The sequence below is a fragment of the Heptranchias perlo genome, chromosome 33 (genome assembly GCF_035084215.1).
Source record: "Heptranchias perlo isolate sHepPer1 chromosome 33, sHepPer1.hap1, whole genome shotgun sequence".
Classification (NCBI taxonomy): domain Eukaryota; kingdom Metazoa; phylum Chordata; class Chondrichthyes; order Hexanchiformes; family Hexanchidae; genus Heptranchias; species Heptranchias perlo.
The window spans coordinates 9,498,139-9,526,039 of record NC_090357.1 but is presented as its reverse complement, the minus strand read 5'-3'; the positions used below and the strand labels follow the sequence as shown (position 1 = coordinate 9,526,039).

At 41.8% G+C, this 27,901-nt stretch overlaps 1 protein-coding gene across 4 annotated transcripts in view; it reads left to right on the top strand.

Annotated features, from left to right (window-relative positions):
* alg9 (ALG9 alpha-1,2-mannosyltransferase) overlaps window positions 1-27,901 on the top strand; it is a 186,471-nt gene that overhangs the window by 99,929 nt on the left and 58,641 nt on the right. For all 4 annotated transcript variants that reach the window (XR_010958296.1, XM_067970973.1, XM_067970972.1 and 1 more), the window contains one exon: window positions 13,704-13,834. Coding sequence is in view for 3 of the 4 variants with exons in the window: in XM_067970973.1 (XP_067827074.1) it covers window positions 13,704-13,834 (131 nt within the window). In the remaining variant the exon portion in view is untranslated. The remainder of the gene's footprint in view (window positions 1-13,703; window positions 13,835-27,901) is intronic.

Here is a 27,901-nt window from a genome sequence, read left to right as displayed (position 1 = left end):
ATGGGAATGATATGATAAATTCTAATACAACCAAGGAGCTGGTGATTTATTTTAGAGTAATGTCCTTGTCTCTCCCTCTTTCCTAACTGGGACATCTTCAGTTGAAAGGTCTGCTACACACAAGCTTGAATTTGATTGACCATGTTGTATAAGAGGGCCATTGTGCACCTATTTATTATAACTCTCTTCAACAAATGGGGCTTGGTGATTTGTGTCTTTCAAGTATTGCAGGTCGGTGGCATTCTGGTCTTATTTGGAAGAAGGTAGATCCATTCAGAAGAGAGCAGTAAGCATAACAAAGCATTTGAATTAGTTATTTGTCCCTTTCATTTGGTCCTCATCGCCACATGCCATACGCTGCCCAAGAGCATAAACGAGCAATGAGCTTTCGGGACCCAATTCTTTTTCATTTTCCTCCCTTTTCTAATAAAAGCCTTGACATTTGTTGGGATGTGGTACTAAAGGTACCAGCAGTCCTCTGGTACCTCACCCAGTGCCCGTTCCAGATGTGCAAGCCTGGATGTTAGACCATAAGAGATAGGAGCAGGAGTAGGCCATTCGGCCCCTTGAGCCTGCTCCGCCATTTTAATGAGATCATGGCTGATCTGATTTTTACCTCAACTCCACTTTCCCGGTCTTTCCCCATATCCGTTGACTCCCTTGCTGATCAAAAATTTGTCTAACTCAGCCTTGAATGTATTCAGTGACTCAGCCTCCACAGCTTTTTGGGGTAAAGAATTCCAAATATTCACAACCCCCTGGGAGAAGAAATTCCTCCTCATTTCTGTTTTAAATGGGCGACCCCTTATTCTGAGACCATGCCCCCCTGGTTTTAGATTCCCCCATGAGGTGTAACATCCTCTCAGCATCTACCCAATCGAGACCCCTCAGAATCTTGTATGTTTCAATAAGATCTCCTCTCATTCTTCTAAACTCCAGTGAGTATAGACCCAACCTGTTCAATCTTTCCTCATAAAACAACCCTTCCATATCCGGAATCAACCTAGTGAACCTTCTCTGAACTGCCTCCAATGCAAGTATGTCCTTCCTTAAATAAGGGCACCAGAACCGTACGCAGTACTCCAGGTGTGGTCTCACCAACACGCTGTACAGTTGTAGCATGACTTCCCTGCTTTTATACTCCATCCCCCTAGAAATAAAGGCCAATATTCTGTTTGCCTTCCGGATTACCTGCTGCACCTGTATGTTGACTTTTTGTGTTTCATGTACGAGAACACCCAGATCCCTCTGTACCACAGCATTTTGTAGTATTTCTCCATTCAAATAATATTTTGCGTTTTTATTTTTCCTCCCAAAGTAGATAACTTCACATTATATTCCATCTGCCAAATGTTTGCCCATTCGCTTAACCTGTCAGTATCCCTTTGCAGACACTTTGTGTCCTCATTGCAACTTGCTTTACCACCAATCTTTGTATCATCAGCAAATTTGGCCACAAGACACTCTGTTCCTTCATCCAAGTCATTGATATATATTGTAAATAGTTGAGGCCCCAGCACTGATCTCGCAGCACCCCACTAGTTACGGATTGCCATTTTGAAAATAACCCTTTTATCCCGACTCTTTGTTTTCTGTTAGTTAGCCAATCCTCTCTCCGTGCCAGTATATTACCCCCAACACCATGAGCTCTTATCTTGTGCAGAAATCTTTTATGTGGCACCTTATCGAATGCCTTTTGGAAATCCAAATATACTGCATCCATTGGTTCCCCTTTATCCACCCTGCCCATTACTTCCTCAAAGAACTCTAATAAATTTGTCAGACACTATTTCCCCTTCATGATTGTATTATGAGTCTCCAAATGTCCTGCTAATACTTCCTTAATAATGGATTCTAGCATTTTCCCAATGACAGATGTTAGGCTAACTGGTCTATAGTTACCTGCTTTCTGTCTCACTCCCTTCTTGAATAGGGGTGTTACGTTTGCAGTTTTCCAATCCTCTGGGAGCTTTCCAGAATCTAGTGAATTCTGGAAGATTACAACCAATGCAACCACTATCTCTGTAGCCACTTCCTTTAAGACCCTCAGATGCAAGCCATCAGGTCCAGGGGACTTATCAGCCTTTAGACCCATTAGTTTACCTAGTACTTTTTCTCTGGTGATAGTGATTGTTTTTAGTTCCTTTCTCACGTTTGTCCCTTGATTATCTACTATTATTGGTATGTTATTAGCATCTTCTACTGTGAAGACAGATACAAAATGTTAAATGTTGGCAGGCTATTTTACCAAGGAGGTAAAAGCTAAGCTAAGCCCAATTCCTGTCTTCACCTATGTACTTTTCAGGATGGATCACTGGAGCAGGAAGCCTAGCTGAATCCTCCCCCCCCCCCCCCGCCCACCTTCAGAGCCCAGGGATGCTAAGGCCAATTCTAGTGCCCTGTGCCACCCCAGATGAGATCAGTTAACTCAACACATACCAACAACAACTTGCATTTATATAGTGTCATTAACCTAGAAGAACATTCCAAGGTACTACACACGGGTGTAATTTTTTTTTAAATGGGCGGCGAGCCAAAGAAGGAGATATTAGGGGTGACCAAAAGCTTGATCAAAGAGGTGAGTTTAAGGATGGTATTAAAGGAGGAGAGCGAGGTTGAGGGAGGGAATTCCAGAGCATGGAGCCTAGGCAACTGAAGGCAACCCCCACCAGTGGTGGGAGGAAGGAAGGGTGCGGGAATGCACAAGAGGACTGAATCGGATAAAAAAGAGTTTGTCGGGTAATATAGGGCTGTTGGAAGCTACAGAGATAGTGAGGGGGAGGGGGAGGGGGGAGGCCGTGAAGGGATTTAAACATGAGGATAAGAATTTTAAATTTGAGCCTTTGGGGGAGCAAATGTAGACTAGGGAGGATAGGGGTGATAGATAAGTAAAACTTGGTGCCTGACAGGATATGGGCAACAGGGTGTTGGATACGCTGGAGTTGATGGAGGTGGGAGGCCGGCCAGGAGAATATTTGAATAGTCGGAGGTGACAAAGTCATGGATGAGGTTTTCAGGGGCAGATAGGCTGAAGTTAGGACAGAAGCAGGTGATCTTATGGGGGTTGAAATAGGCGGTCTTTGCGATGGAGAGTGTATGTGGTCGGAAGCTGAGCTCGGGGTCAAATTGTACGGCAAGGATGCGAGCTGTCTGGTTCGGCCTGAGGAGTTGTCTGGGGAGGGGGATGGAATCGGTTGCAAGAGTACAGAGTTTGTGGTGGGGAAGACAAGGACTTCAGTCTTCCCAGTATTTAATTGGAGGCAATTGTGGCTCAACCAAGACTGGCTATGGGACAAGCAGTCTTACAACACAGAGGCAGTGGATGGGCCAAGAAAATTGGTGGAGCGATAGTGCTGAATGTCATCAGCAGACATATGGAAGCTGATCTAATGAAATTGAGGGAAAATTATTGACCTGGTTAGGAAATTGGCTGAGCGACAGGAGACAGAGAGTAGGGATAAGGGGCAGGTATTCAAATTGGCAGGATGTGACTAGTGGTGTCCCACAGGGATCTGTGTTGGGGCCTCAACTATTCACTGTATTTATTAATGACTTAGATGATGGGATACAGAGCCACATATCTAAGTTTGCTGATGACACAAAGATAGACAGCATTGGAAGCATAAAATTACAGAGAGCTATTAATAGGTTAAGTGAATAACAAAAACTGCGGCAAATGGATTTCAATGTAGGCAAGTGTGAGGTCATCCACTTTGGACCTAAGAAGGATAGATCAGAATACTTTCTAAATGGTGAAAAACAGTGGAGGGCCAAAGAGACTGAGGGGTCCATGTACATAGATCATTAAAATATGGTGGACAGGTACGGAAAATAATCAAAAAGGCTAATGGAATGCTGGCCTTTATATCTAGAGGACTAGAATACAAGGGGGTAGATGCTATGCAACATCTATACAAAGCCCTGGTTAGGCCACACCTGAGTACTGTGTTCATTTCTGGGCACCGCACCTTAGGAAGGATATATTGGCCTTGGAGGGAGTGCAGCCTAGATTTACTAGAATGATATCTGGACTCCGAGGGTTAAATTATGAGGAGAGATTACACAAACTAGGGTTGTATCCCCTGGAATTTAGATCAAGGGGTGATTTGGTCAAAGTTTTCAAGATATTAAGGGGAACTGATGGGGTAGATAGAGAGAAACTATTTCCACTGGTTGGGGAGTCGAAGACTAGGGGACATAGCCTAAATATTAGAGCCAGGACTTTCAGGAGTGAAGTTAGGAAACACTTGTACAGGCAAAGGGTGGTAGAAGTTTGGCACTCTCTTCCGTAAACGGCAGTTGATGCTAGCTGAATTGTTAATTTTAAATCTGAGATTGATAGATTTTTGTTAGCCCCATGTCCCTTAATGCCTTTGGTTAAGGCGGCTATATGGAGTTAGGTCACAGATCAGCCATGATCTCATTGAATGGTAGAACAGGCTCGAGGGGCTAAGTGGCCTACTCCTGTTCCTATGCTCCTATGATCCCACGTCTGTGAATGACATCACCAAGGGAGCAGCACGTAGATGAGGAAGAGGTGGAGCCACACACCGATCATTGAGGGACTTTGGAGGTAAGGGTGGGGGGACGCGAAGAGAAACCAGAGAATTCCTGGAGATGCTTTGCCTGCGATTGAATAGGTAAGAATGGAACCAAGTGAACATAGTCCCACTGAGCTGGACAATGGAGGAGATGTTGGAGGAGGATGGTGTGGTCGTCCCTGTGGAAGGCACATAATGCACCGAAGGCCACAGTCACAGAGGATGGCATTTGCGACTTTGGTGGAGGCCATTTCAGTGCTATAACAAAGGCGTAAACCTGATTTGTAAAGATTCAAGCGTAGAGTTGTTGGAATCGAACTTGGGATCTTCTAGTCTGTATGGCTGAGTAGGGAGGGTAGTGCGTTTATCCACTCGTCATTGGGGGAATCAGTGTCAAACTTGAACTGGCCAGTAGAAGGTGCAAGGAGTCATTCATTCTTCAAATTTTTTCCCCCTTCCTTTTTGTGAAGACCCTCGGAAGTTGGGCTGTGGGATAATTGTGGCTGCACATTGCTCGTCATCCCAAGCCAACGTCGGAGCACAAATACGCTGCAAAGACAGTACAGATTTTAGATGCCGTGAAAAACCCAAGTCATAAACAGCAATTATTTATTTGAAAAGAACGTTAAACTATCTGCAACAAGTGTAAAGAATTGTGCAAAGGAACAATGAAACATTTCTATTGAAGTTTGGCTTAACACTTATGAGTAATCTTCAGTAACACAATTGTTTCGATACTTCAGTCGAACCCATTGATTCATCATGGTGGATTTTTAATTTAATGAACACAAATTTCAATCAAGCTGAGGAAAAAGTTGAATGCTTTGCATTTGTGTCATTGAAGATTTAAAGTGTGTGACCACTTCACTTCACATCACAAACCAGACTGGTCAAAAATGGATAATATACGTGGGGAAAACAGGTTTTTAGCTTTTAAATGAAATGGCTTGTTGCAGCAGTAATTTTATTTCCTTTAGACACATCTTTGCATTCACTTTGACATGGATACTGACAGCTCATCATCTCCATCTGCATCAAACACAAATAATGACCTTAGAGTAATGGAAACTATTTTATGCCCTTTGCCCTCTTACTCCAAGGATATGATGGAGTGTTTTTGTTTGCATTCTATTCTAGTTTCCACAGCTCCTCACCTTTCTTGTGTAACTTGGCTTGCTTCAGCTGTGGTCCAAATGTCGGCAAATGAACATAAAAGAAAACACAGTCTGAGCTTCAATACTTGTAAGATAAGAGATCAGTTGGCAGTGAGTTACATGGAAGTAATTCAATCGGACATTTCTGGTGACGTCCTTCATCGTAACTCAAGAAGTTTAGAAAAATCAACACTCAGATAAAATTACCTTTTTAAACTCTGTTTCACCTATTTGTTATTCTTCATGGTACTTACTGAATAACTTACTGTATATTTGGGTGTAAAAGGTTTGAGTCCATCATGCTTCAAGTGTTACATGTTGTTACAGATGTAAAACATTCTGTTAAAAAAGCATAAAAAGAGAAAGTAAGGCAGTGATTTCATGCTTTTTTTTTCCAACATTGGGGAACCTGGGATTTACAGGCATCTGCCAGTGTACCGAGTTATTTCCCCAGCAACAGAAAGTGTCCTCTCGTTGATCTCAGAATCTGGCCAAAAACCATCAGCCTTTAATTGAACTTGGGGTGACCTTATTTACTAGTGCGCACTTCCTGTTTGTCACACTTGCTTCCTCTGTCGCACTTTTGTCACGCCCGTTTAATTTTTCATTTTGCTGTTGCAGATGGTGCTAAATAGAGATGCAGTAGCTTTTTTTGTTTTCTCCACACCAGCAGTCCAGTGACTGCTCTGAGTGACATTGCCAGTTCGTGCCAATTTCATGCTTTGGTTGAAATCACCTAAATTCTTCTCACAGGGGAGATTTTTATCCAATCAGTCTGGTCTGACCTTGAACCCAGATCCCAAGGGGTGAAGACCATTGTATAACTCACTGCACTACCTAATCCCTCATTCATAGCCTTTTTAAAATTAATTAGTTTGCTGCTGCAACTGAAATTCTTTGCTGTTTTTCAACCCTATATATTTACAATACGACAGCTTCCCGAGTGGTGGTTGTTGGCATTTTTAGTGCCGTGTTAGTTGCAGAGTTGTGAGTGTTTTTATGTACTACCAGCTTATTTGTTCTTTAAAGTAACTTTAGTATCATTGAACCATTCCATTACAAATTGTACCTTTGCTATGAGTTGCATGAGTTCTTCCACAATCACAAATGTACCTATCGACTGACCAGGAAGCAATGGCAAGGTTTCTAAAATTCACCCTAGACCTTTGTACTCACAAATGCAGTGAAAATGTTCCAGTTAATTAACATTTTAAATACCCACATACATAAAAACAGTGCTACTTTTTTTTCCTGTTACCCCTGCTGGAGTATCCACACTGATCTCCATGGAATGCTGCCAATGGTGTTCCTGGAATATGCTACCAGGAGGTAAACATGAGGTAATTTCTCTTCCCTTGACTCTTCCCATTGGCGCTTCTAATAAAAAAAAATTATATTTTTTTAAGGATTAAAAACTCCTTGGCACAGCATTGGAAGTGCTATTTGAACCAGTGCAAGTCCAAAAAAAGCAATACATCTGCTAGAATTCCCATTCCCACCAAACATAAACACACAGACACTTTTAATTGCAGCATTATGAAGATAGTGCCACAGTCCCATGGAGGGTGTCTACTTTTCAATATCAACATGAGCAACAGGTTGTATGCTTCATCACAACACTTCCAAATTCACCTTCCAATTTCGCCCTATAGGGGAAGACCAATTTTGAATGTCGCTCAGGATTACTATTTGGACTCTAGCTGAAATTCTGACATTGTGGCGTTGCAGTTTGCAGGCCTGTTTAAAAGTGTACAATTTTAACATCGCGAATGAGTTGTTATCTGGATTAATAAAGTATAGAATTTTACTTTGAGGCTTTTCCCTTCTTACTGAACTTTGGTTGTAATAATTTAGTCCTGAAAATGAGTAGATTACTCACTGAATCAAGCTTGGCATTGTCTTTATGTTCCTAGTAGCAAATTATATCCTTACCCTAAAGTTTCTCCCACAGAGTAGATTACCAAATTGGGAATCATTTAATAGTTATTTCATTGCAGCAAATGATGGGTTGCAATTTATACTATGATTGTCTCAATAAAAAACCACAGTAACTGCAATGACTATTTTACCTTGTCAAAATACTACATCAGTGAGAAAGTTTGACAAAGGTACATTATATTTTGTCAAAGAATACTCCAGGGAAGGGTTACAAATACTCCTATTTCTGAATCCGGGCCTATTATTTGGCAGTTGAATTTAAATGGTCGTGGGAATCCTGGATTAAAGAAGGAAAAGAAATTTCTGGGACGTGTCACAGGTGCAAAGTATATGTCACGCTTGCTTCTGATTGGCTCAAATATCATTCATAAAACAGCAACAAATCAAGCTGAGCAATTTTTTTTTAAAAGTGTCAGAAAAAATAACGTAAGCCTGTTTTTTCCTTCTGGTTTCTGCTCCACTTAATAACCTAGCAACTCCTCAAGAGGAGGAGCTGGGAGCATAAGTAACCACAAGCCAGTAGATGTAGGCCACATTAAGCACAACTCCACCTTGGCAATAGATGGCTTCCCGCAAGGCAGCCTCTTTATGGATATTACGAAATGACTATCAAAACATAAATACTTCATTATATTGTGCGTTGCATGGCCTAACACCAATGTTGTTCTTAAACAGTGTATCCGTGGCTTATCATGAGAAAGAATTAATTCCATTTAATACAGCATCAAAACATCCCAAAGAGCTTTGAACAATTAAATACTTATTTGGAACGCAATGATTGTTGTTCTACGAGGAGACATTTGAAGGTTGTCATTCAGGAGCCACTCAATTTGAACCTGAATGCTTTTGAAAGGGAATGGGCTCACTTTGGTAAAATGTGCATGGTGGGAACAGGTTATTTCAACCATAAGACAGACTATCCATAGCAGTGCTGTCTGAATCGTAAAATAAAAGCAGAGAATGCAGGTCAGTTAGCACCTGACAAACAAACATAGGTTAAATGTTCAGATTGTCATACTCTACATTATCCTATGTTTCTGTTTCAGGTACCTGTGCATTTCCTGTTCTTGTTTCTGTTTTTTAGAAATGTTTTTTTATGGGCTGTCAAGTCTTAAACAGCTATTCAGGAGCTGATCCAGTTATTGGGATGCATAACTTTTGAGTTCCTGCCAACTTGGTCTCTGAATTATTCTGTGGTGGGAAAACAAAAGTAGGCTGGCACCAAGCAGGAATCTGCTTTAGACCCGAATTGAGCAATGCATCCTCTTTGGAGCCAGTTAGTCTATGGCTCTAAGTTGGGCCAACGCGTTCCCTGTAGCGATGGGAGCTGTGCCTATTATCGGTCACCCTCCGCTTTCAACGTGAGACTGGTTATTTACACTGTTAATCTCAGTGCTGCTTTCACAGGTTGCTTGACCAGCAAAGAAAGGGAAAGATGTCAAAGAGATCAATGCAAGCGTGATAAATGGTGCTGCCTGAAATAAAGACCAGGCTGGCTCCAGGGATTGTAATGGGGCCAATTCATTTGTTAACTTTGCAATGTTTTTGGAGGCCTGCCAGTGGAATTGTAACCACGTGGAAATAATGCAAAAGAATTGTTGGTTTCTAAAACCATTTAAGACGATCCTAAGAGAACATAACTTCAGGGAAGTCTTTTCTTTGTCTAACCTTTTTGAAATACCTTCATTTAATTATTCTAATTCAAAGAAACACACAATAAAAGAGATGCCAGTCAAGAATTTCTGGCTTACTCACTCATCAGTAGGCCAAGGATTGTCTTGGTTTTAAACAGACTCATTTACAAGAGGAACTATTGCATTTTACTTGGTTCCACAACAAAATGCGTCTCTCTCCGAACTTTGTTTATATACATATTCCAATGTTAATCACCTGACTCTAAGACCTAGGTTTTCTGATTGTTGCGCCGGCAGCAACCCATTGAAACAAGTGGTTTACTGTTGGTGATGCAATTAGAAAACCTAAGCCTAATTCTCAAAGTGGAAATGTATTCCCATAACAAACAAGAAATTCCTGTGTGCTAACAGCACTTGATTTGGAATATCAAACTGGTGGGAACCCACAATCCAAAGTTCAAGTAAATCCCAGGGCAGAGTATGGCATGTTTGAACTTGTCCATTTCTGAGGTCCAAGTGGAAGCACTTTCCAACATGAGTTAAGGTTGTACCATTTCCAGGAGTTTCCATTATGCCCCTTACAGGGCAAATGTCAGGGGTCAGAGCCAGGGATGATGACGACTCCCTGTGCTAGGAACTACCACTTTCCTGGTTCATTCGGGACCTGGTGTATCCAGATGGGTGAAAGTGGGCTCCACAACTGGGGTCTAGGCCAGAAAAGTGGACCTATGGGGGGGGGAGAAGAATAGTGGATTTTTTTTTTTAGTAGATTGGCCTCCTCTCACCGGGACCTGAGAGGGATACACCTGCAGCGGTCGGCGAGTACATGCTGCATGTTCTGGCCGCAGGGGGCGTGCGGGTGCCGGAGGTGTGGCTGTAGCGTCACTTGCACCTGCTTGCCTGACCCATGCAAATTAGGTGTTCTCCCACTGACCCCACAAACCCTGGCACGGTCCAGTACTGGAGGGCTCCACCAGACATAATAACCATTGGGATTGCGTTTCAAGGAATAATGGAACTAAAGAGCACTGAGATCAGATGGTTAATCTTGCATTGAGTTCTCCTCACATAAGTCTCCTGCCCAGTTCATAACTGGAAATGACTGGGGTTGGGGGGGTGGGCGGGGGAAGTCTTGGATATTGCCAAGACAGTTGGCATGCAGACACACATGTGATGATATGCCTGACTGTGTACCATTGATAGTCTGCAAACCTATCCTGTTGTAGTAGAAATGTGTACTTTCAGCTGGTTGATGAGCACATGGGTACAATCCCTTGAAACCACTCTTGGGAAGCCAACAGTGACAAAGGATATTACTGGTTCTCCTAATGCTGGGGGTATGTAGGGAAGTTGATACATCTATGTGACCTGACAAATGACTTTAGACATTGCTAACTGTCAATTGATACCTATTGATTGTTCCAGTTAGGAGTATAGAAGATGAGTATTGGTACTGGTAATGCTTAATTGATAAGAATCTGACACTCCAAATCTTCTTAACTCTTCACATGTGTATTGATCTCTGAAAATGGAGCATGTTGTACTAACCACTTTGAATAGGTCTCAGAAAATAATGCATGTCCAACTGGTCAATAAATTTAATACAACATCTTGTAAGTCCTCAGTACTGCCTTTCTTTCAGCAGTCTGAACAAGCTTAAACACCAATAGTTATCTGCCATTTTGTGCTCTGTGCTGTCATTTACTCTACTATAAAGTGGTGTAAAGACAGCATAAATGCATTGACTGAAGATTTAAAGAAGATTGTTTCTGAGTAGTTACTTTTGTGTTGAAGCATCTAGTTTACATACAGGCAGAATGGATGCACCCCAATTCGAAAATCACTGACCTGCATACAGTAAAAGTATAAATAGAGAACAGGAAGCATCTCTTGAATGTTTGTTTTTTCTTTCTTTTTATTCCCGTTTTCTCCCGTCCCCTCCTCCTATTGTTTTGAAGGCTTCAACTCCTTGAGGTTCATTGTGTGCTGAATATACGAGTGTTCAGTTGAAGAAAAGTCAATGATGAGAAGAGGCCATTTGGCATATTGAAGTTCATCCCTCTAGTACGTTAACTGTCCCATTATGGCATTTAATTGTATTTGGAATCTTAGACTTTGCTTGGTATATTATTCCAAACATTTTTCCTGGTACTTGTTCTAAGTTTACTTTTTAAGTGATTTCCATTCATAAAGGAGATACCTCATTAAAATATACAACATTTTAAATGGTCTATAAATAAGTAGGACATTCTTTCTGGACCCTAAAGCTAAATATTTTGTGATGTTTCCTGATAGCTCACTTTTTTTACGCTCGTAATCAGTCTTGTTGCTCCTCCCTGTAACCTTTTTGACGCAGGTCTAAACACAGACCTGAAGGCAATGAGGGGCCAGTCTACGGGAAGCTGGAGTCCTGGCTCATCCCCACCTTGGGCAAGGGGAGGGGAGGGGGAAGCTGGGTATATAAGGAGAAACCCAGGATGTTCTGTAGCAAGAGGGAGGGGAAGACCAAGGGAAGCAGAATATTGTTGCAATTGATGGCTTGCATCATTATTGGTTATTATTAAAAACGCCTTGAGATGCATATCCATCTTGCAGCTTTGTCTGCAAGAGTTGAAGACTCCGATATCTGGTATTTACATAGGTCTTTACACAAGTATGTTTTATTTTTGCGACGTGACCAAAACTGAACACAGTATTCTTTGGGTGACCAGTGCATGATGAAGCTGTGGCATAATTTCTAAACATATATAGCCAGAACACTGGAATACATTCTAGCATTCTTTTGGCTTTGTCAATTGCTCCATCACATTATCTGGACATTGAATGTGATGCTTCCTATTAAACACAGACTCCTTTCTAAGACCTCCTATGCTAATTCAGTTCTGTTCATTGTATTCTTATATCCCCTTTTTGTGACCTACAAGCAATAGTTTACATTTGTCATTGCCGAATATCATTTGCCATGTGTCCAATTGTATAACCAGTCTAAACTCTTTTAGGATTCACTCACTACATCCTCTGTCTCTACTACTTTCTCTAATTTTAAGACATCAGCACGTAAGACCAGTTTACTGTAGGTTTCTGTGTCCCAATTTATTTATGTAGATCAAAAGCAAGTACTGACCCTTGTAGTCAACATTTTTGCTTCCCCCTCCCCCCCGCCCCCACAAGCCTTGTGACATTATTACACCATCCCGAGTACTCATTTTCTTATTTTTTTTAAACCAGTTTCTTTGTTCTACCCTGGGGTCCTGTGGATTTTAATTTAACGGGATGTCTTTCATGTAGACCTTTATCAAAAGACTGCTACTTATTCTGTTTTATTTGTAAGGCCTCAAAGATGTCCAGGAGCTTCTCAGGCAGGATCTCCAGCCAAACCCATGCTTGCCTTTTCTTATTAAATTGTTAATGTGCAATTACTTCTCCAGCCTACCCCTTAGAATATATTCTGTTATTTTGCCTGTTATATTAGGCTGATAGGTCAGTTTTGTCATTCTTTTTAAACATAGATACCGTTTGCCTGATTCCAGTCCTGTGCCCAGCGATTCCTTCATGATGCTATTTCTTCAGAAGGTTTATTCCTTCATGAAGGTTTTCTTCTTCAGAACTGTAGGATTAAAGATGGACTTCTTTTCCCTATTCTTGCAAAATGGATACTTCACATTTCTCTACACTGAACCGCATTTGCCTTTTTATTTGCCCATCCTGCTCGTCTATCTATGTCCTCCTGCAGTCTTTCATGCTCCTTGTCGCAACTGCCATACTCCCCAATTCACTGTCATCAGCAAACAAGTTATTTAATTATCCTAACACTAGTAACAACGGGTAAGACATCTAAGGTGATAAAATTCTGTGAAATTTCTTGCTGACCCCTGAACATAGTCAAGTGAAAACTCTCAGATTTCAATCTGACTTCATGACCTACTTTAATGGAAACATGACAAATATCTGGATAACAGGACATAAACAGGCAGTCAGGGCTTTGGTTTAACATCCCATTCGAAAGCTGGCTCCTCAGCAGACACCCTTAGCACTATACTGAAGAGTCGGTCTAGATTACGTGCTCAAGTTCTGGAGTGAGACTCGATCCCGCAACCTTCCGACTCAGAGTTAGGAGTGTTAGTAGCTGAGCCAAGCTGATAACATAACTAAATATTTGTATTTAATATTTTTTGAATAAGGTGCAATGAAATGGACTTAAAGCAGTAAAACTAAGCTTTTATTGTATTAATACACAAGCAAATTCATCTTTTCCACAAGCTCAGCTTTCATTTGCACTTGTAAGGCCAGAGATGGAGGTAAACACTGTAGCTCTGATTCTCCAGCCTTCCTTTCAAGCGAAGCTCAGTGCTGGCATCATGGGAGTGTTGAATTTATCCTTTAAAGTCGCCATGTTAATTGAATTACTACAATGTATTTTAAATTGATCTTCTCAGGTTGACATCAGACAGTGCCATTACTTGGTCGATCTTGATAGAGAGACAGAGAGTCCACGGGAGCCGAGATATTCTGCAAACAAAGAGGAATGGATGACGATAGCGTACAAACCGTTCTTGGATGTCACAAGGTGAGCTTGTATTCTGTTAAATAACTAAACAGTTATGCAAAGGAGTTTCTTACAAATGGTTAGAATTTTAAAACTAATAAATGATTTTTCAGTTTCCATACAACTATTTTTTTTCATGGCACAGTTGGGACATGATAAGTAGGGCAAGTGATTTGGTGCAACATACTGTGATAATTGGCACGGTTTTCTCTACTTGTGCGTGTTGTGTGATCTGCTGCCCAAGTATCGCAGATTTTGAACGAAAGGCCCCAGAGGCAGTGGAAATGTCAGGTTCTGAGCAATAACAAATCACTTGACCTAATACTAAGCAGTGAAAGTACTTTGTGGAGGTTTCAGAATCCTCTGTTTTTAGATCTACTGTCTATTTGTTGGAGATGTTGTAAGTTTGATGGACTTTTATACTAGTGTTGCCCTACACTGAGTTAACTTGCACTTAGATTTATGTTAATATTGCTTTGACTCACTTCATATTTAACAATCCTGATTGGGTTTTCTCCTGATTTACTGTCCAGTAAATATGTGATCTGTTTTCTGTATTATAAAAACATTTCTATGGCGTATTCTGTCAATTTATTAGATATTTAACTACACTTCCACTGGCAACAGGTTACCACACAAAAAGAAATCTTGTTTTTGCTGCGTTGAGGGCATAAGCCTTAACAATGTCTTGTCTCAGGAGTGCTTCAATTCAGCACACTGAAGTGGTGCAAAGTTGAGCATTTCTTTAGTAAGCTTTCATCCTGTGATGTTGCTGTGTACTTAGTTTCAGGTAACTGCAATGGCATAGTGTTTAATTTCAATACTCTCCTCTGTTTTAAGGAGAAATTAAAATCCAGTTAAGCCTAAAGCTCTAACGAAGCTTCAGACTCAAACTGCCATAAAGTTGCAAAGTTTCAGTCTCTTTCCATCTCAGATTCTAAGATGTGTCTGCAAAAGAGGCTTCCTTACCCGCGTTGATCTTATGAATTGCCCCAAACTTGTGGCCCACGATTGTGATTCAGGGTAGTCAAAACTTCAAGCGTACAAACATTTTGGCTGGAAAAGGTTTGGTTAGAAAAAACAAGAGGAACGGATGGTGTGACTAGCTTTGTGAAAAAGAGATTGCTCTCTGTATGTGTGTGAACTCCCCATTGGCCTTTGAAGCACATTTACACAGTGCTTGTACCCAATATTTTGCTTATATGAGGACCACTGTGGAGAGATTCATGTTAACTTTAAAGTTGCCTGATCCCAGCAGCTGTAGAATACAGCAGACATCCACACTGCACACTAGTATGTACACTCCTCCGCTGAGGATCCAAATGAACTTATACGTTCTGTTGACTTGGACTCGGACCTATTTATTCTCTTGATCCTTTTCCTGATCTGATGGTTCTACTCTACTCCTGCCTCAATCCAGTATCGGCTAGAAAGAAAGAAAGTCTTGTATTTATATAGCATCCTTTCACAACCTCAGGACTTTCCAAAGTACTTTAAAGCCAATTAAGTATAGTCACTATTGTAATGTAGGAATCGCTGCAGCCAATTTGTGCACAGCAAGCTCCCACAAACAACAATGTGATGATGACCAGATAATCCGTTTTTTAGTTATGTTGGTTGAGGGATAAATATTGGTCAGGACACTGGGGAGAACTCCCCTGCTCTTCTTCGAATAGTACTATGAGATCTTTTACATCCACCTGAGAGGGCAGATGGGGCCTCGATTTAACGTCTCATCCGAAAGGCGGCACCTTCCGACAGTGCAGCACTCCCTCAGTACTGCACTGGGAGTGTCAGCCTAGATTTTGAGCTCAAGCCCCTGGAGTGGAGCTTGAACCCACAACCTTCTGACTGTTCTGCCGTCCGGCACGTTTGTTCTCTAATACCTCCTCCTGCCTTTGCTTTTCCGTTTGTGGCTGTTCTGTTTCTTTTAGTGTCATTGTCATGAATGGCAAACAACATCAGAAAGTCAGTGAAGTGCTTATGCAACCTGATGCTAGTCAATGCAAATGGACGTGTAGAGTTGAGCTGTAGGCAGTAATGCTGTCATCCCCAGAGCAGATGAGTGTTGGATGATACCTACTCGAGCAGCACTCTTGTTTTATGCTAATCTTCAGACTTAATAACTAAGTGGTCATGAAGTGTAAGCCAGCAGATTTATTCTGCTTGTAGTCTCTCCAGTTAATTCCCTTTGTTCCCCTTGTAGCCACTCAGCAACTAGAACATTGAACAGGGACCGCTGCACAACATCTGCTACTGCGCATCAGCCAGCAGAAAATAAATCCTTGAGAAAATTGAGTGTCTTTTGTGACCTTAGTGGAACATTCCAGCTAGCAGTCTAGGCCTCCTGAGGCATGCGCTTCACTAAAACACCAGGGCATCCTGTTGGTCTATCATCAAGTTGTCTGTGTTGCTGTGCATCTGAAATAAGTTTATAGTTTTTCTGGTTTATTTTCAGTAACTTGAGATGTTTTTGCCATTAGCTGTGTATCACTAAAACCTGGCAAATTTAGAAGGGTGGGTTTGACAAATTTTTCACAGGTAAAATGAAGCATAGAAATTTCCTTGCATCATATTTCTGTGTATGTGTGAAGGCACAGACCCCTCTTTGAAATATTTCCTGCTGTCTGTTTCCCCTGGTATCCCTGAGTCTCTCACCGACCACGGCTGAGACTGGTGGTAGACTCCTCCAATACTATAATTTACGGGAGGATCCTGGACCAGCTCTCGACTCCCGGTGTTCCAACAAATCTCCTGATTGCTCTGGTCCAGCTAGGACAACAGAGTGTAGTTGAGAGGTTTGTCTGCAGCATTAAGAGTCGGGTTGGTGCAAGTGATACAGGATATTCCTAGTTAAATATGGGAGACTTGAAAGGTATACAGCAAAGGTTTAGCATCCATCCCTCGCTTCCCCAAGGCAATATGGTAAGATAGGGAACTCAAAGGAATGAGGGATTGTGGCTGCAAACGCACATCATGTCTGGACTAAAGCATTAGTGCAATTTTTTTTTGTTTCAAAAAGTTTCCCCACTAATGATAATAGGTATTTTTTTTTTAAATCTTTCTCCGCTAACTTTGATTAAGACTGACAAAAAAAAAATCTTCTGTGGTTTGTGTTAACAATTATATGAGAGGTGAGACAGCCAATGATGCCACAGAGTTCCCAATCCCAGAAATACAATTGTGGAGTAGCACTGAGCAGATGCCCCAAGCAAGATCACAAGAGTGGTCTCTCTGGACCAGACATGCAGACCTCGGAGGAGCTGATTATATCCAGCAGCCTTCAGGTGCCCAGGCCCTTAGCTCTGGAATTCCCTCCCTAAACCTCTCCTCCTCTCTACCTCTCTCTCCTCCTTTAAGATGCTCCTTAAAACCTACCTCTTTGACCAATCTTTTGGTCACCTGTCCTAATAGCTCCTTGTCTTGGTGTCACATTTTGTTTGACAATCGCTCCTGTGAAGCACCTTGGGATGTTTGCTACATTAAAGGCGCTATATAAATGCGAGTTGTTGGTAGAGAGCTGCAAGCAAGTCACCTCCCAGCCACCTGGTTGAGGCACCACATATAGTTTAAGCCTTTGTACCTCTATTAGAAAAGATGGCAACTGTTAGATGTGAAGTGTGCAATTTAGTAGGAAAGGACTGATTTACAATTCAGAAGGTATGATATTGTAATGGTTATTGTGGTAGACCAGCAACCCAGAGATTGAGTTCAAATCCTACCATGGCTAATTGTGAAATTGAATTCTATAAAACTGGACTGGTACCAGAAAACATTATTGTGAAACCTTCTGTTTAGTTCACTAATTCCAGAAAGGGAACCTGCCACCCCTATCTGGTGATTCCAATACCACACTACTGACTCTCAATACCTTCTGAAGTGGCTTAGTAAGGTACTCAGTTGTCCAACTATCACTAGAAGGCCCACCACTCAGGGCAATTAGGGATGGACAATAAATGTGAACTTGCCAACACGGTCCACATTTTGAGAACAAGTTTTAAAAAAAGAATAAAAAGGGAAAAAAAACACAAGCATCCGTAAGAGAAAGAAAAGTTAATGCTTTGGCTCAAACCCTTTATCAGAACAGAGCTCCATGTGGTCTATCAAATTTCTAGTGTTTTCTGCTTTTGTGATTTAGAACGTTTATAAGTTTGCCTGTTCGCTGTTCAAAAAGTATCAATCTACATCGGTTTGCTGGAACCAAACTAAACTCTCCTTGAAAAGACTCATTTATTATTCAGAGGTAAATACAATCAGTGCAGTTCATAAACTGGTCTCGGTGGAGCACAGAGCCATCAGGTTTCAAGATAGCTGAGAACTTACTCCAGTTCCTGACGACAGCACTGACGACAGTACAGTCAGCTAGAACCATCTGTGTATCGCTCCGTATTCAGCACAGCTGTCTAATGTGGCAGGAGGTGTTTGAAGCAGCAAAGCCAGAGAGCCGCCTCACTTCATTACCTGGTGACGCTACTTACCCTCACCAGATCACAAAGTGTGGATGTGCGTCATAAATTGCTTGATATTTATTTAGCGCATTTCTGACAACAAACTTGTTTTAAAAATAACAGTTCTACCGATTTTTTAAAAATCCACAGGACTTCAGCAAGGTTCGTTTATCAGCAAGATGCTCTCAATTTCACTGATTGCACCCCCTCATACTCTTGTAATCATGTTACATTACCAAACTGTTTCCAATGAATCCAGTTCAAATATGCACTTTTACACTGTGGAGCAGTATCGCCATTAAAGCTTATCTGCACGTGTGAGATTCATGCATGCACATTGCTCTGAAGTAACAAACAATTGCTCTGGCTTGTATGGGCAGGCTACTTGTTGCTAGACCCAAACTAGGTCCTATCGCCACCAGCATCCAATGGTTGGAGGCATTCAAGGAAACCCCGTCCCTAGGGGACTCAGTGCCACAGACAGCAGTGGGTATATTTTGTTTGCTTTACTTGGTTGCCTCTAGTAACAGACGTCTTTGTACTAGTATTAGCATATATGACTGCCAATCTTTACCTGTTGATCTCTCCTCCCCACTTTGTTTTGATCAGTTTAAAAAGGGACTTGTCTAGCTACCCTTTTCAGGTCTGTCAAAGGCAGGGTTGCCAACTCTGGTTGGATGTATTATTGGAGGTTTCATCACATGACCTCCCGCTTCGAACCGCCCCACTAACCAGCCTTTATTACCCCATCTCCAATATTGTTACAACTAATAAACAAAAGTGTTCAAAGAAAATAAAGAAAGCACACAGTTTCTGAAATGCCATTACAATTTATCCCCTGGGTTATTCACAGGAGACTCCAGAACAATCCTGGAGGACTGGCAACTGTAGCCAGAGACTCAGCCTGTTCTTTCCAGATGTTGACAAACCTGCTGTGTATTTCTGTTTCTAGTGCAGAGCTGTTGACCTCCCTGAATCTTGCCTTCCTCCTACAATTTAAAGGTTTTGAAAATCTAAGCTTGGTGTCACCTAACTATTTATCCTTGATTTCTAATTTTCTCTCACACAGTTCCTTCAGCCTCCCATGTTGTCCTGCAGTATGGGCCTCAGCCTTCACCTAAGTTTCTCAAGAAAGTAGGGATCTAAAGCAATGATTCCATTTGCACAAGGCCTTCAAAGTGTACTTGCATCTCCTTGATCTAAATAAATTGTCGCAGTCCTGGTGGTGTTCCCTATTTAAACAGGAAATGAAATTGATATTCTCACTGCCCAAAGCAACTCTACTACTCTTCAGATATGGAACTCTGAGTAGGGTTACCAACCCTTCAGGATTGTCCTGGAGTCTCTGGAAATTAAAGATTAATCTCCAGGACAGTGTTGTAAGCAACTGGGAGAAAAATCATAGTGGCATTAAAATAATTGGGTGTTTTTTCATTTTCTTTGAACACTTTTGTTTACTAGTTATATATATATATATATATATATATATAACTAGTATATTGGAGATTGGGGGGGAGGTGGTGGTGGCGGGAGGTCATGTGATGAAACCTCCAGGAATACCTCCAACCAGAGTTGGCAACCGTAACTCTGAGACATGGGAGAAGTTAGTTTACTCACTTTGACAGATCTGCTTACAGGAGGAGACTGTTGGTCATTTGCCCACTCTAGATTAGACCAGTCACTGCATGAATGTTCCCTATGTCGAGTCGCAAGCATCAGGTGATATTTTTCCTGCTTCAGATGACCGTCTGGTTTTATTGGTTCTAAACACCCGAATGAACTGTTATGACCTGGAATGCACTGCCAGAAAGGGTGGTGGAAGCAAATTCAATAGTAACTTTCGAAAGGGAATTGAATATATAGCCCTCGAAAAGGAAACATTTGCAGGGCTATGGGGAAAGAACGGGGGAGTGGGACTAATTGGATAACTCTTTTAAAAAGCCGGTACAGACACAGTGGGCTGAATGGCCTCCTTCTGTGATGTACAATTCTATGATTTCAAGTTATGTTCACTGGTGTTTTATTGGTCATTGTTAGATTTTTGTAAAATTGGAAGCCTTAAGTGTACTGCGTTTGATTACAGGGTTTTGATATTGGTCCAGTTCAAACCATGTTATGTTAATTCACTTTAGGTGCCTGGGCTCTAGGTCCTTTCTTTTGAAGTTAGTAATTCAACCGAAGAGCGCTTTTTTAAAAAAAAATTAGGTGAGAAAATGTGCTGTAACATTTCTTTTTAATCCAGCAAATTATTCTGTAATGTAATGGCATTTGCTAAGCCCATTAGTAAATTAATTGCTGATTAAGGTTTTCTTTGAAGTGAAGTGCGTTCTGGGTGGGAACCGAGAGCACAAGACTGCTATAAATCCAGTTGCTTGAACCCACAACTAAGCACATGTACATGCACAGTGAACAATGTCATCAAGTTCATTGAGATTGTTTTTGTGTTGGAGTTGAGGTTTCACCGTTGAGGTATTGAGGAGAGCTTCATATTCACCTGTAGTTCATATCCATCGCTTCTATAAGAGGTTTTGCTGAACGTATATCTTTTAAAACTTTCTCCTTTGCATTTCTGACTCGTTGCGGCTCGATTCAATGGGTGCTGGCAGCACTCTTTCCCCCCCCCGCCACCTCAACTCACCCAAGTGCTGTTCTCGAGGATCTAGACAGTTAAGATGGGCAGGCTATTTGATTGTGGAAGGCATCGCAAGTGATACCAATCCTGTCCTTACCAGACGTCTACACAAGTGTGCTTTTTACTAAGGGTCATTAGATAACAATCTAGAGCCCTAGCTGATTTTCTTTTCCCCCTCTCTCCTTCCCCACCTTGGCCCAAGGACACAGAGGTCAATTTTATACCCCTTTTACTTTGGTGTGCTATCACAAACTTCAATAGTTGTTTTTACCGCTCCTGAACATCTTAAACTACGGTACTTTGGCAATTAAATTAGTTGGGGGTAAATAAGTCACTTAGTTCTGCACAATTGAACAGTTTAGTAAAATAAATCCAGCATATTTGATCTTGGGAATGGGGAGGGGGTGGAGTTAGGTACATAGGAATTGCCAGGAGAGGAAAGATCAAGACCAATCTAGCTCGCCTTCTACCATCTTGGTAGTTGCTTGATACATAGGAATATGAGAAATAGGAGCTGGAGTAGGCCATAAGGCCCCTCGGGCCTGCTCCACCATTCAATAAGATCATGGCTGATGGTACCTCATTCCTGATTCCTGCCCGATCCCCATATCCCTTGATTCCCGTAGTGTCCAAATATCCATCGATCTCAGTCTTGAATGTACTTAATGAGTGAGCATCCACAGCCCTCTGGGGTAGAGAATTCCAAAGATTCACAACCCTCTGAGCGAAGAAATTTTTCCTCGTCTCTGTCCTAAATGGCTGACCCCTTATTTTGAGATTATGACCTCTAGTTCTAGACTTTCTAGCCAGGGGAAACTGTTATCAGCATCTACCCAACCAAGCCTGCTAAGAAAGGATGATAATGGAGTTGTTGACTAATCATAGCTACCAATTAGTCTACAACAGACCCAGAAATGCAGCTAGGAAAACCCCAGTGGTGGAGAGCTTTGGGAAGCATAGGTCCAAACTCACCTTTTACCTCCCAAGTATGCTACACTTACCACATAACACATCTCAAATTACTCATATATACTGTATCCCAAAATATATCATGCACAAATTCTTTTAACACCCTCTTCCCCGCCCCCCCACAATCCCAAGATCCTGCGCGTTTTGTGAAATACAATTCCATCACAGGAAGAAAATTGTATCATCGTTGTTAGATCAATAAGCTTCCAGAATATGTGTAATTTCTTTGTTGCTGTCTCCTGCCAAAATCTGTGTTGATTGTGCTGAAGCCTTGTACTTTTTAAATTTTAAAAAAATCACATGACTGATTTGGATTACTTGCCATCAATTATAAATGGTAAAATTCGTAACAGCCAGTAAAAATTAGATTCAATGAAAGTGAAATACAATTGTGGCAAATCAGAGAAAAGGAAAAATACCCAGCTCCCCTGATGGGCTAGTGGGAAAAGACCTTGCCTGATGCAATATCCAGTTACACAGGGCAGAAGGTCCCGGGTTCGATTCACAGTCTGTGTGGAGTTAGCTGATTTCAGCTGGGGCACTATATTTGGCCTCTCCCTGGACCAGGCAGGAGCAAATTCAGCCTGCTCTTGATCATTGTGTAGTGACCCCCCCTGTTGGAAAGCTTGCAAGTCTAGTGGATGTTCTGGAGAGGGCATGAACAGGTTTGGTCAAATAATCTACCATCGCATGAAGAATGGGCACTTGGGTGAGATACCAGAGAATTGCCAGTGCCTGTGGAACAGTTCCTCAATAATAGTCTGCCACTTCAGGAGAAATGGGATGGGGGGGGAGGGGGGAAGAAAAGTTTTTTTTAAAAAAAAGAACGGGGGTGAGATAAAGTAGTAGTTCCTGGGTCTGGACAAACAATACCATGAACTGTAGCACTGACTAGATCCACAATGTAGTGTTCACCCGGCTATTTCCTACATTTGATAGATAAGAATAAAAAAGCTATTATTTCTGCACACCTTTTGCCAAGAACGATGCAGCACAGAAGGAGGCCATTCGGCCTGTGCCAGCTCTTTGAAAGAGCTATCCAATTAGTCCTGCTCCCCTGCTCTTTCCCCATAACCCTGCAAATTCTTCCCCTTCAAGTATTTATCAATTCCCTTTTGAAAGTTATTATTGAATCTACTTCCATCACCCTTTCAGACAGTGCATTCCAGATCATAACAATGCGCAGCGTACATTTTTTTTTCTCATGTCTTCTCTGGTACTTTTGCCAGTAGCTTAAAAATGTCTTTTCATTTAACAAACAACCTGCTAAAAGTAGCTGTCTAGGCAGCATGTAAAGAATGGCCTTTTTTGAGTGAGGAACTGCAGGGATGCCAGCACTTCTGGATCTGGACTCCAGCGGAAGACAAATGCCTTCAGGAAGGGAAGGGAAAATTAGGAGGGGAAAGAAACCTCAAGTAAGCAAGTTGAGCTGTGAAGTCAACATTCTCCCCAATCACATTTGACCAAAACAAAATTCTACCCAATCCAACTAAAAAAAAATTCTATTGAGATACAATTGCAAGACCTCACTGCACACCCTGAACACACACAAATCAACAAATTCAGCAAGAGAAATCACAGACTTACCCATCCCATCTTCCAGTCGTTCCAGCAACTCCTTTCCTCCCCTCAATGAATGGCCCAGTGCACCTGAGAGGCCTCACAGATATCCTCCACCTCTGGTATACCCTCCTTTTTGATATTTCACGGATCATTCCTCCCAGCCGAGGACCGATGTCCTGAATGAAACGACTGCTCCACCGACCATATCTTCTCGTCTTATTTAACAGGCGGTTGGATTAAAGAGCATTCTGTACCAATCCCTCGTTGCTTCCACTGACTCATTTTCACAGATGGTAGTTAGAAAAACAAAATGCTGCAGCCCTTCAAAGGGTTAACCAGTGGCCAAAACATTCTGTCTGCAGGTAGCCACTGGGACACAGCTGCCCTTGAGACCATGGGTGGCTTATCCGTTTGCAGGTACAGATGGTGTGCATACAATAAAAGGCTGGCTCCCTGCAGTTTTGTGAACAGTCCTGCATTGCACTGCAGTTGTTTCTTTGTTCTCCCTTTGGTAAATGGACATCATTACCATGCAAGTGTGGTAAACAGCCATTTGGATAATTTTGCAAGGAGAATAAATGTGCAAACACATATTATAAATAAAAATGCAGCATCTCGATAGCCATCCAGTGGCAGTCAGGAGTGCTAAGAGGCATATGTGATGTGTGCAATTACACATGAATTTTAGCGACCCTGTCTGTCGAGCGAGTCAGTGCCTCGTTCATCTGTCACCATTCTGTCTGCAGGATAGGAAGCAATACATATTGGATTATATCTACATTCAAGTCCCAGGAATTCACAGCCAAGGAGGTGGGAAGTTCACAATAGCTTTCGGTGGGGCAGGGGGTGGGGGGGAAAGAGGTTGTCTATAGAAACTTCAAATTGTTAGCAACAGCCCTGGCAGCAATGAACGCACATGTGGGTTTGATCAAGTGGATGTCCTGTGCTCTGACCTGCCAGCTCTGTGTGTAATGAGTTTCAGTGATACTCATCCATGATGTACAGTGGGGACTTCACTTGAGATTAAAAACCAACACCCTGGTCTTGGTTGCTGTGGGTGCGCTAATGGGAGAAGAGCCCAACCCACGACGCTCGTACACAGCCGCACATATCGCATTGAAGGCCAGATGAGGCGGGTAGATGAGTTGCGTTGCATGCCAGGCCAACCTCGCAGCCTCAGACTCTGCAGATGTGCTGCCGCCGTGCTCTGTCATTGTCAGCGTCTTCCCAGGTGTTGCGGTTTATATGGCCAGGATTTCAAGGTAGCCTTCAAGCATGTCTTAACAGCGCTTCAGCTGCCCCTCCTCTGTTGCGATATCCGGACTGCAGTTTGCCATGGAAGAGGGCTTTAGGAATTCTATGATTAGGCATACGAACAACATGTCATACCAACACAACTGGACTTTTTTGATCGTGACCTCAATTCCAGTTATATTGCAGCAATCGAGGACATCAGTGTTAGGCCCCCTGTCCTGCCACGTGATGCCAGAGATACATCGTAGACAGTGCAAGTGGAAATGATCAAGCCCCTTTATGTGACGACGGTAGCAGATCCACGACTCCGATCCATATAATAGGGTGGTGAGGACAGTAGCTTAGTATTCATAGCGACTTTTGTTGGCAGATTAGAGCCAGAGTCTCCATTTGAGTTTGCCAAAGGCGGGGCTGACCCGACCAATCCAGTGAGTGACGTCCTTATCTATTATGGAATTCTGTGAGAGAATCCTGCAGACTGGAAGAAGTAATTCTGATGAAAGGTCATCGACCTGAAACGTTAACTCTGTTTCTCTCTCCATAGACGCTGCCTGACCTGCTGAGTATTTCCAGCATTTTCTGTTTTTATTTCAGATTTTCAGCGTCCACAGTACATTGCTTTTGCTTGCATTTGCAAATGTGGACTATGGTGACTGTACGTGCGCAGTATAAATGGGGTGAATTCAGCTCTAAGGAAAATGCATATTTTGGGGAATCGCTTCCACTGTAGATCAGTAATATAAAGGAGGCATGAGACAATGGGCATCTTAATTAGCCAATTTAGCTGGCAATCTTAATTCGGTCTCTCAAAATAGCAGAGGAGTAGAACAATGCAAGATTTTTTTTCACTCATCATTTTCAGGTGTGCTTTTGAATATACAGCACTTGATGTCATTTAGGAGGACACGGGGGCAGTGAGAGAGGGAGATCTTGTGAACGTGCTGGTGATTACAGCAAATAGCTCTGCTGACTGCACATAAGACCTAATATGGGCGTTAAATGATAGAAAATACACTAGTTCAATACACAGGGAGGCTCTGTGGGAACAAATTGTGATGAAAATCACAACGGAGAACTTTATTAATTCAAATATTGGATTTATGACTCAAGTAGAAACCTCCTAAAGAAAGCTTTATGAGCTGAACAGTGTGTTAATGCATGCAAAGGGAGAGTGGCATGAAGACTGATTTCTGTTCATAAAGGACATTGTACTAACTCATGCATTACCTAACGGAGTTCAAGGTCAAGCTATTATAAGGTCATCAAGTATGGGATGAGAAATGACCACTTAGCCCATTAAGCCTTTTCCTTCCATTGAGCATGTACCATTTGTCCAGTCATGGATTCTATCCAATTGATTCATTGGGTGTTCTAATGAGGCACGGTTCTGGAAAGTTCCTCCCTTTTCCTCAGAGGTAACAGTAACATCCTGTAACTAAAGAAACAGTTTTTAACCTGAATCAGTTAATATTTCCCCAACTGCAGGAGAAAATGTCTCATATAGGAAATGTATTTAGTCGCACTATAAAGAGTTAAATTTCTCACTTACAGTGTTATCTTCGAACATAAAAGGGAAAAAAAAGCAGCCCTTTCTCTCTTTTTCTGCCAGTTTTATGCTCTCCTCTGCTCCTCTACTGAAGACATTGACTCATGGCTAGAATATGGTTCAACAGGTGCCAGTCACTGCCCAGCACCTCACCCAGGTGACTATGTGTGAAATTAGGTGAGTGTGAGCAATCTATTCGAACATAAAAGGCATCACAGCTAAACGCATTCCTGTCCTCATGCAGCATCCATATATTGCAGTTGGGGTTGCTGGATAGTGTTGGCATTAGTTTTTCCTTCCTAATCCAGTGAGACCAATTGTAACACTCTGCCAATGCCCTGGCTAACTCAGCATAGACTGGAGCCTGAACCCTATCTGGATGGCTCAGCTACTCACTATCTTAACCAGCCAAACCATCAGGGAGCCAAGGAGCACGAGTTAATATTGACTTTATGCACCTTGACTGCTCAAATGGATGAGTTTTGCTGTTCCAGCAGATTAATGCCAGTTTTGATTGATGCTATTAGATCACGAGGCCAAATTGTGATCAAATAAACATGTGGAGATCTATCAGCAGCCCAATATGTTCTGCAAAGAGACAGTTTACATCATTATTCATTGATATTGGTTACATTCCCAAAGAAAACAACGATAGAATATCAAGCTTTCAACTTGAGATGAAGAATGCTGCAGTTAACCAGAGGTTTGTACCACATAAAGTATATTTAAAACCACACTTGACACGCAATTTGGTTCCATTTAAAAGTGACATGCTGTGGTGACATTACTGTTCTGTGGTCACCATTGTGACTTTTTTTGTAAGACTTTGCCTATTATAACTGTCTTTGTGGGGGATTTATTTTGTGGTTATGATTGCTGATTAAATTGTGCGCATTTTGCCCCGTGGAAAAAATGTGACTAATATTTCTGAGGAAAGTTTGTCCTTTGTTGCATCTGTTGAAACACTCATGTAGCATCAAGAGATGCTTCTGTGGAACTGCTGTCAAGGCACTTTCACGAGTGAAGAAGGCATGCTCGGAAATGGCAGCCTGCCTGGATTATATGGCTGTTGAGTTCATTAAAATGTTATTAAACTGAGTGCGAGGGCTTAAGCACAGACAAATCCCTCTACAGCAAAGGCTTCGTAGTGGGAGCGCCCCTGTGGCAGGCAAAATGTTCTCTTCATCCAAGTTATTCCTATTAAGCAAACAGTAGAATGTATGGAGAATAAATCAGTGTCTGAACAGGACTGCAATTATCAGGGTGCCAATTAACTAGCATGTCTTGTACGTGTTAGTCTGATATCAGCTACTTTTATTAAGGCCCAGTTTGTTCCTGATTCAAAAATTCGTATATTACTGCTTAGTGCAATTCTCGATATAAGTAACATATTCATATCTCCCAGTCTATTATATATAGTAGAATTAGTAGTAGGTAATGTTGCTTTTGAAGTGGGGCGTTATTTGTATAGTTATACCTGTTGCATTTTGTCTGTGTAAAAAAAAAAATTAGTTATGTCAAACATTCTAAAGAAAGAGACTTTAACAACTGAAAGCCTGTTTTTTTACATCAATTGTATATATTTGAAATAACAGTAAGATTAAAATAAGACATCACATCTAAGTACAATGTCGCCACCCACTGTTAAAACATTAGCCAGCTCAGTTAGGGCAGTG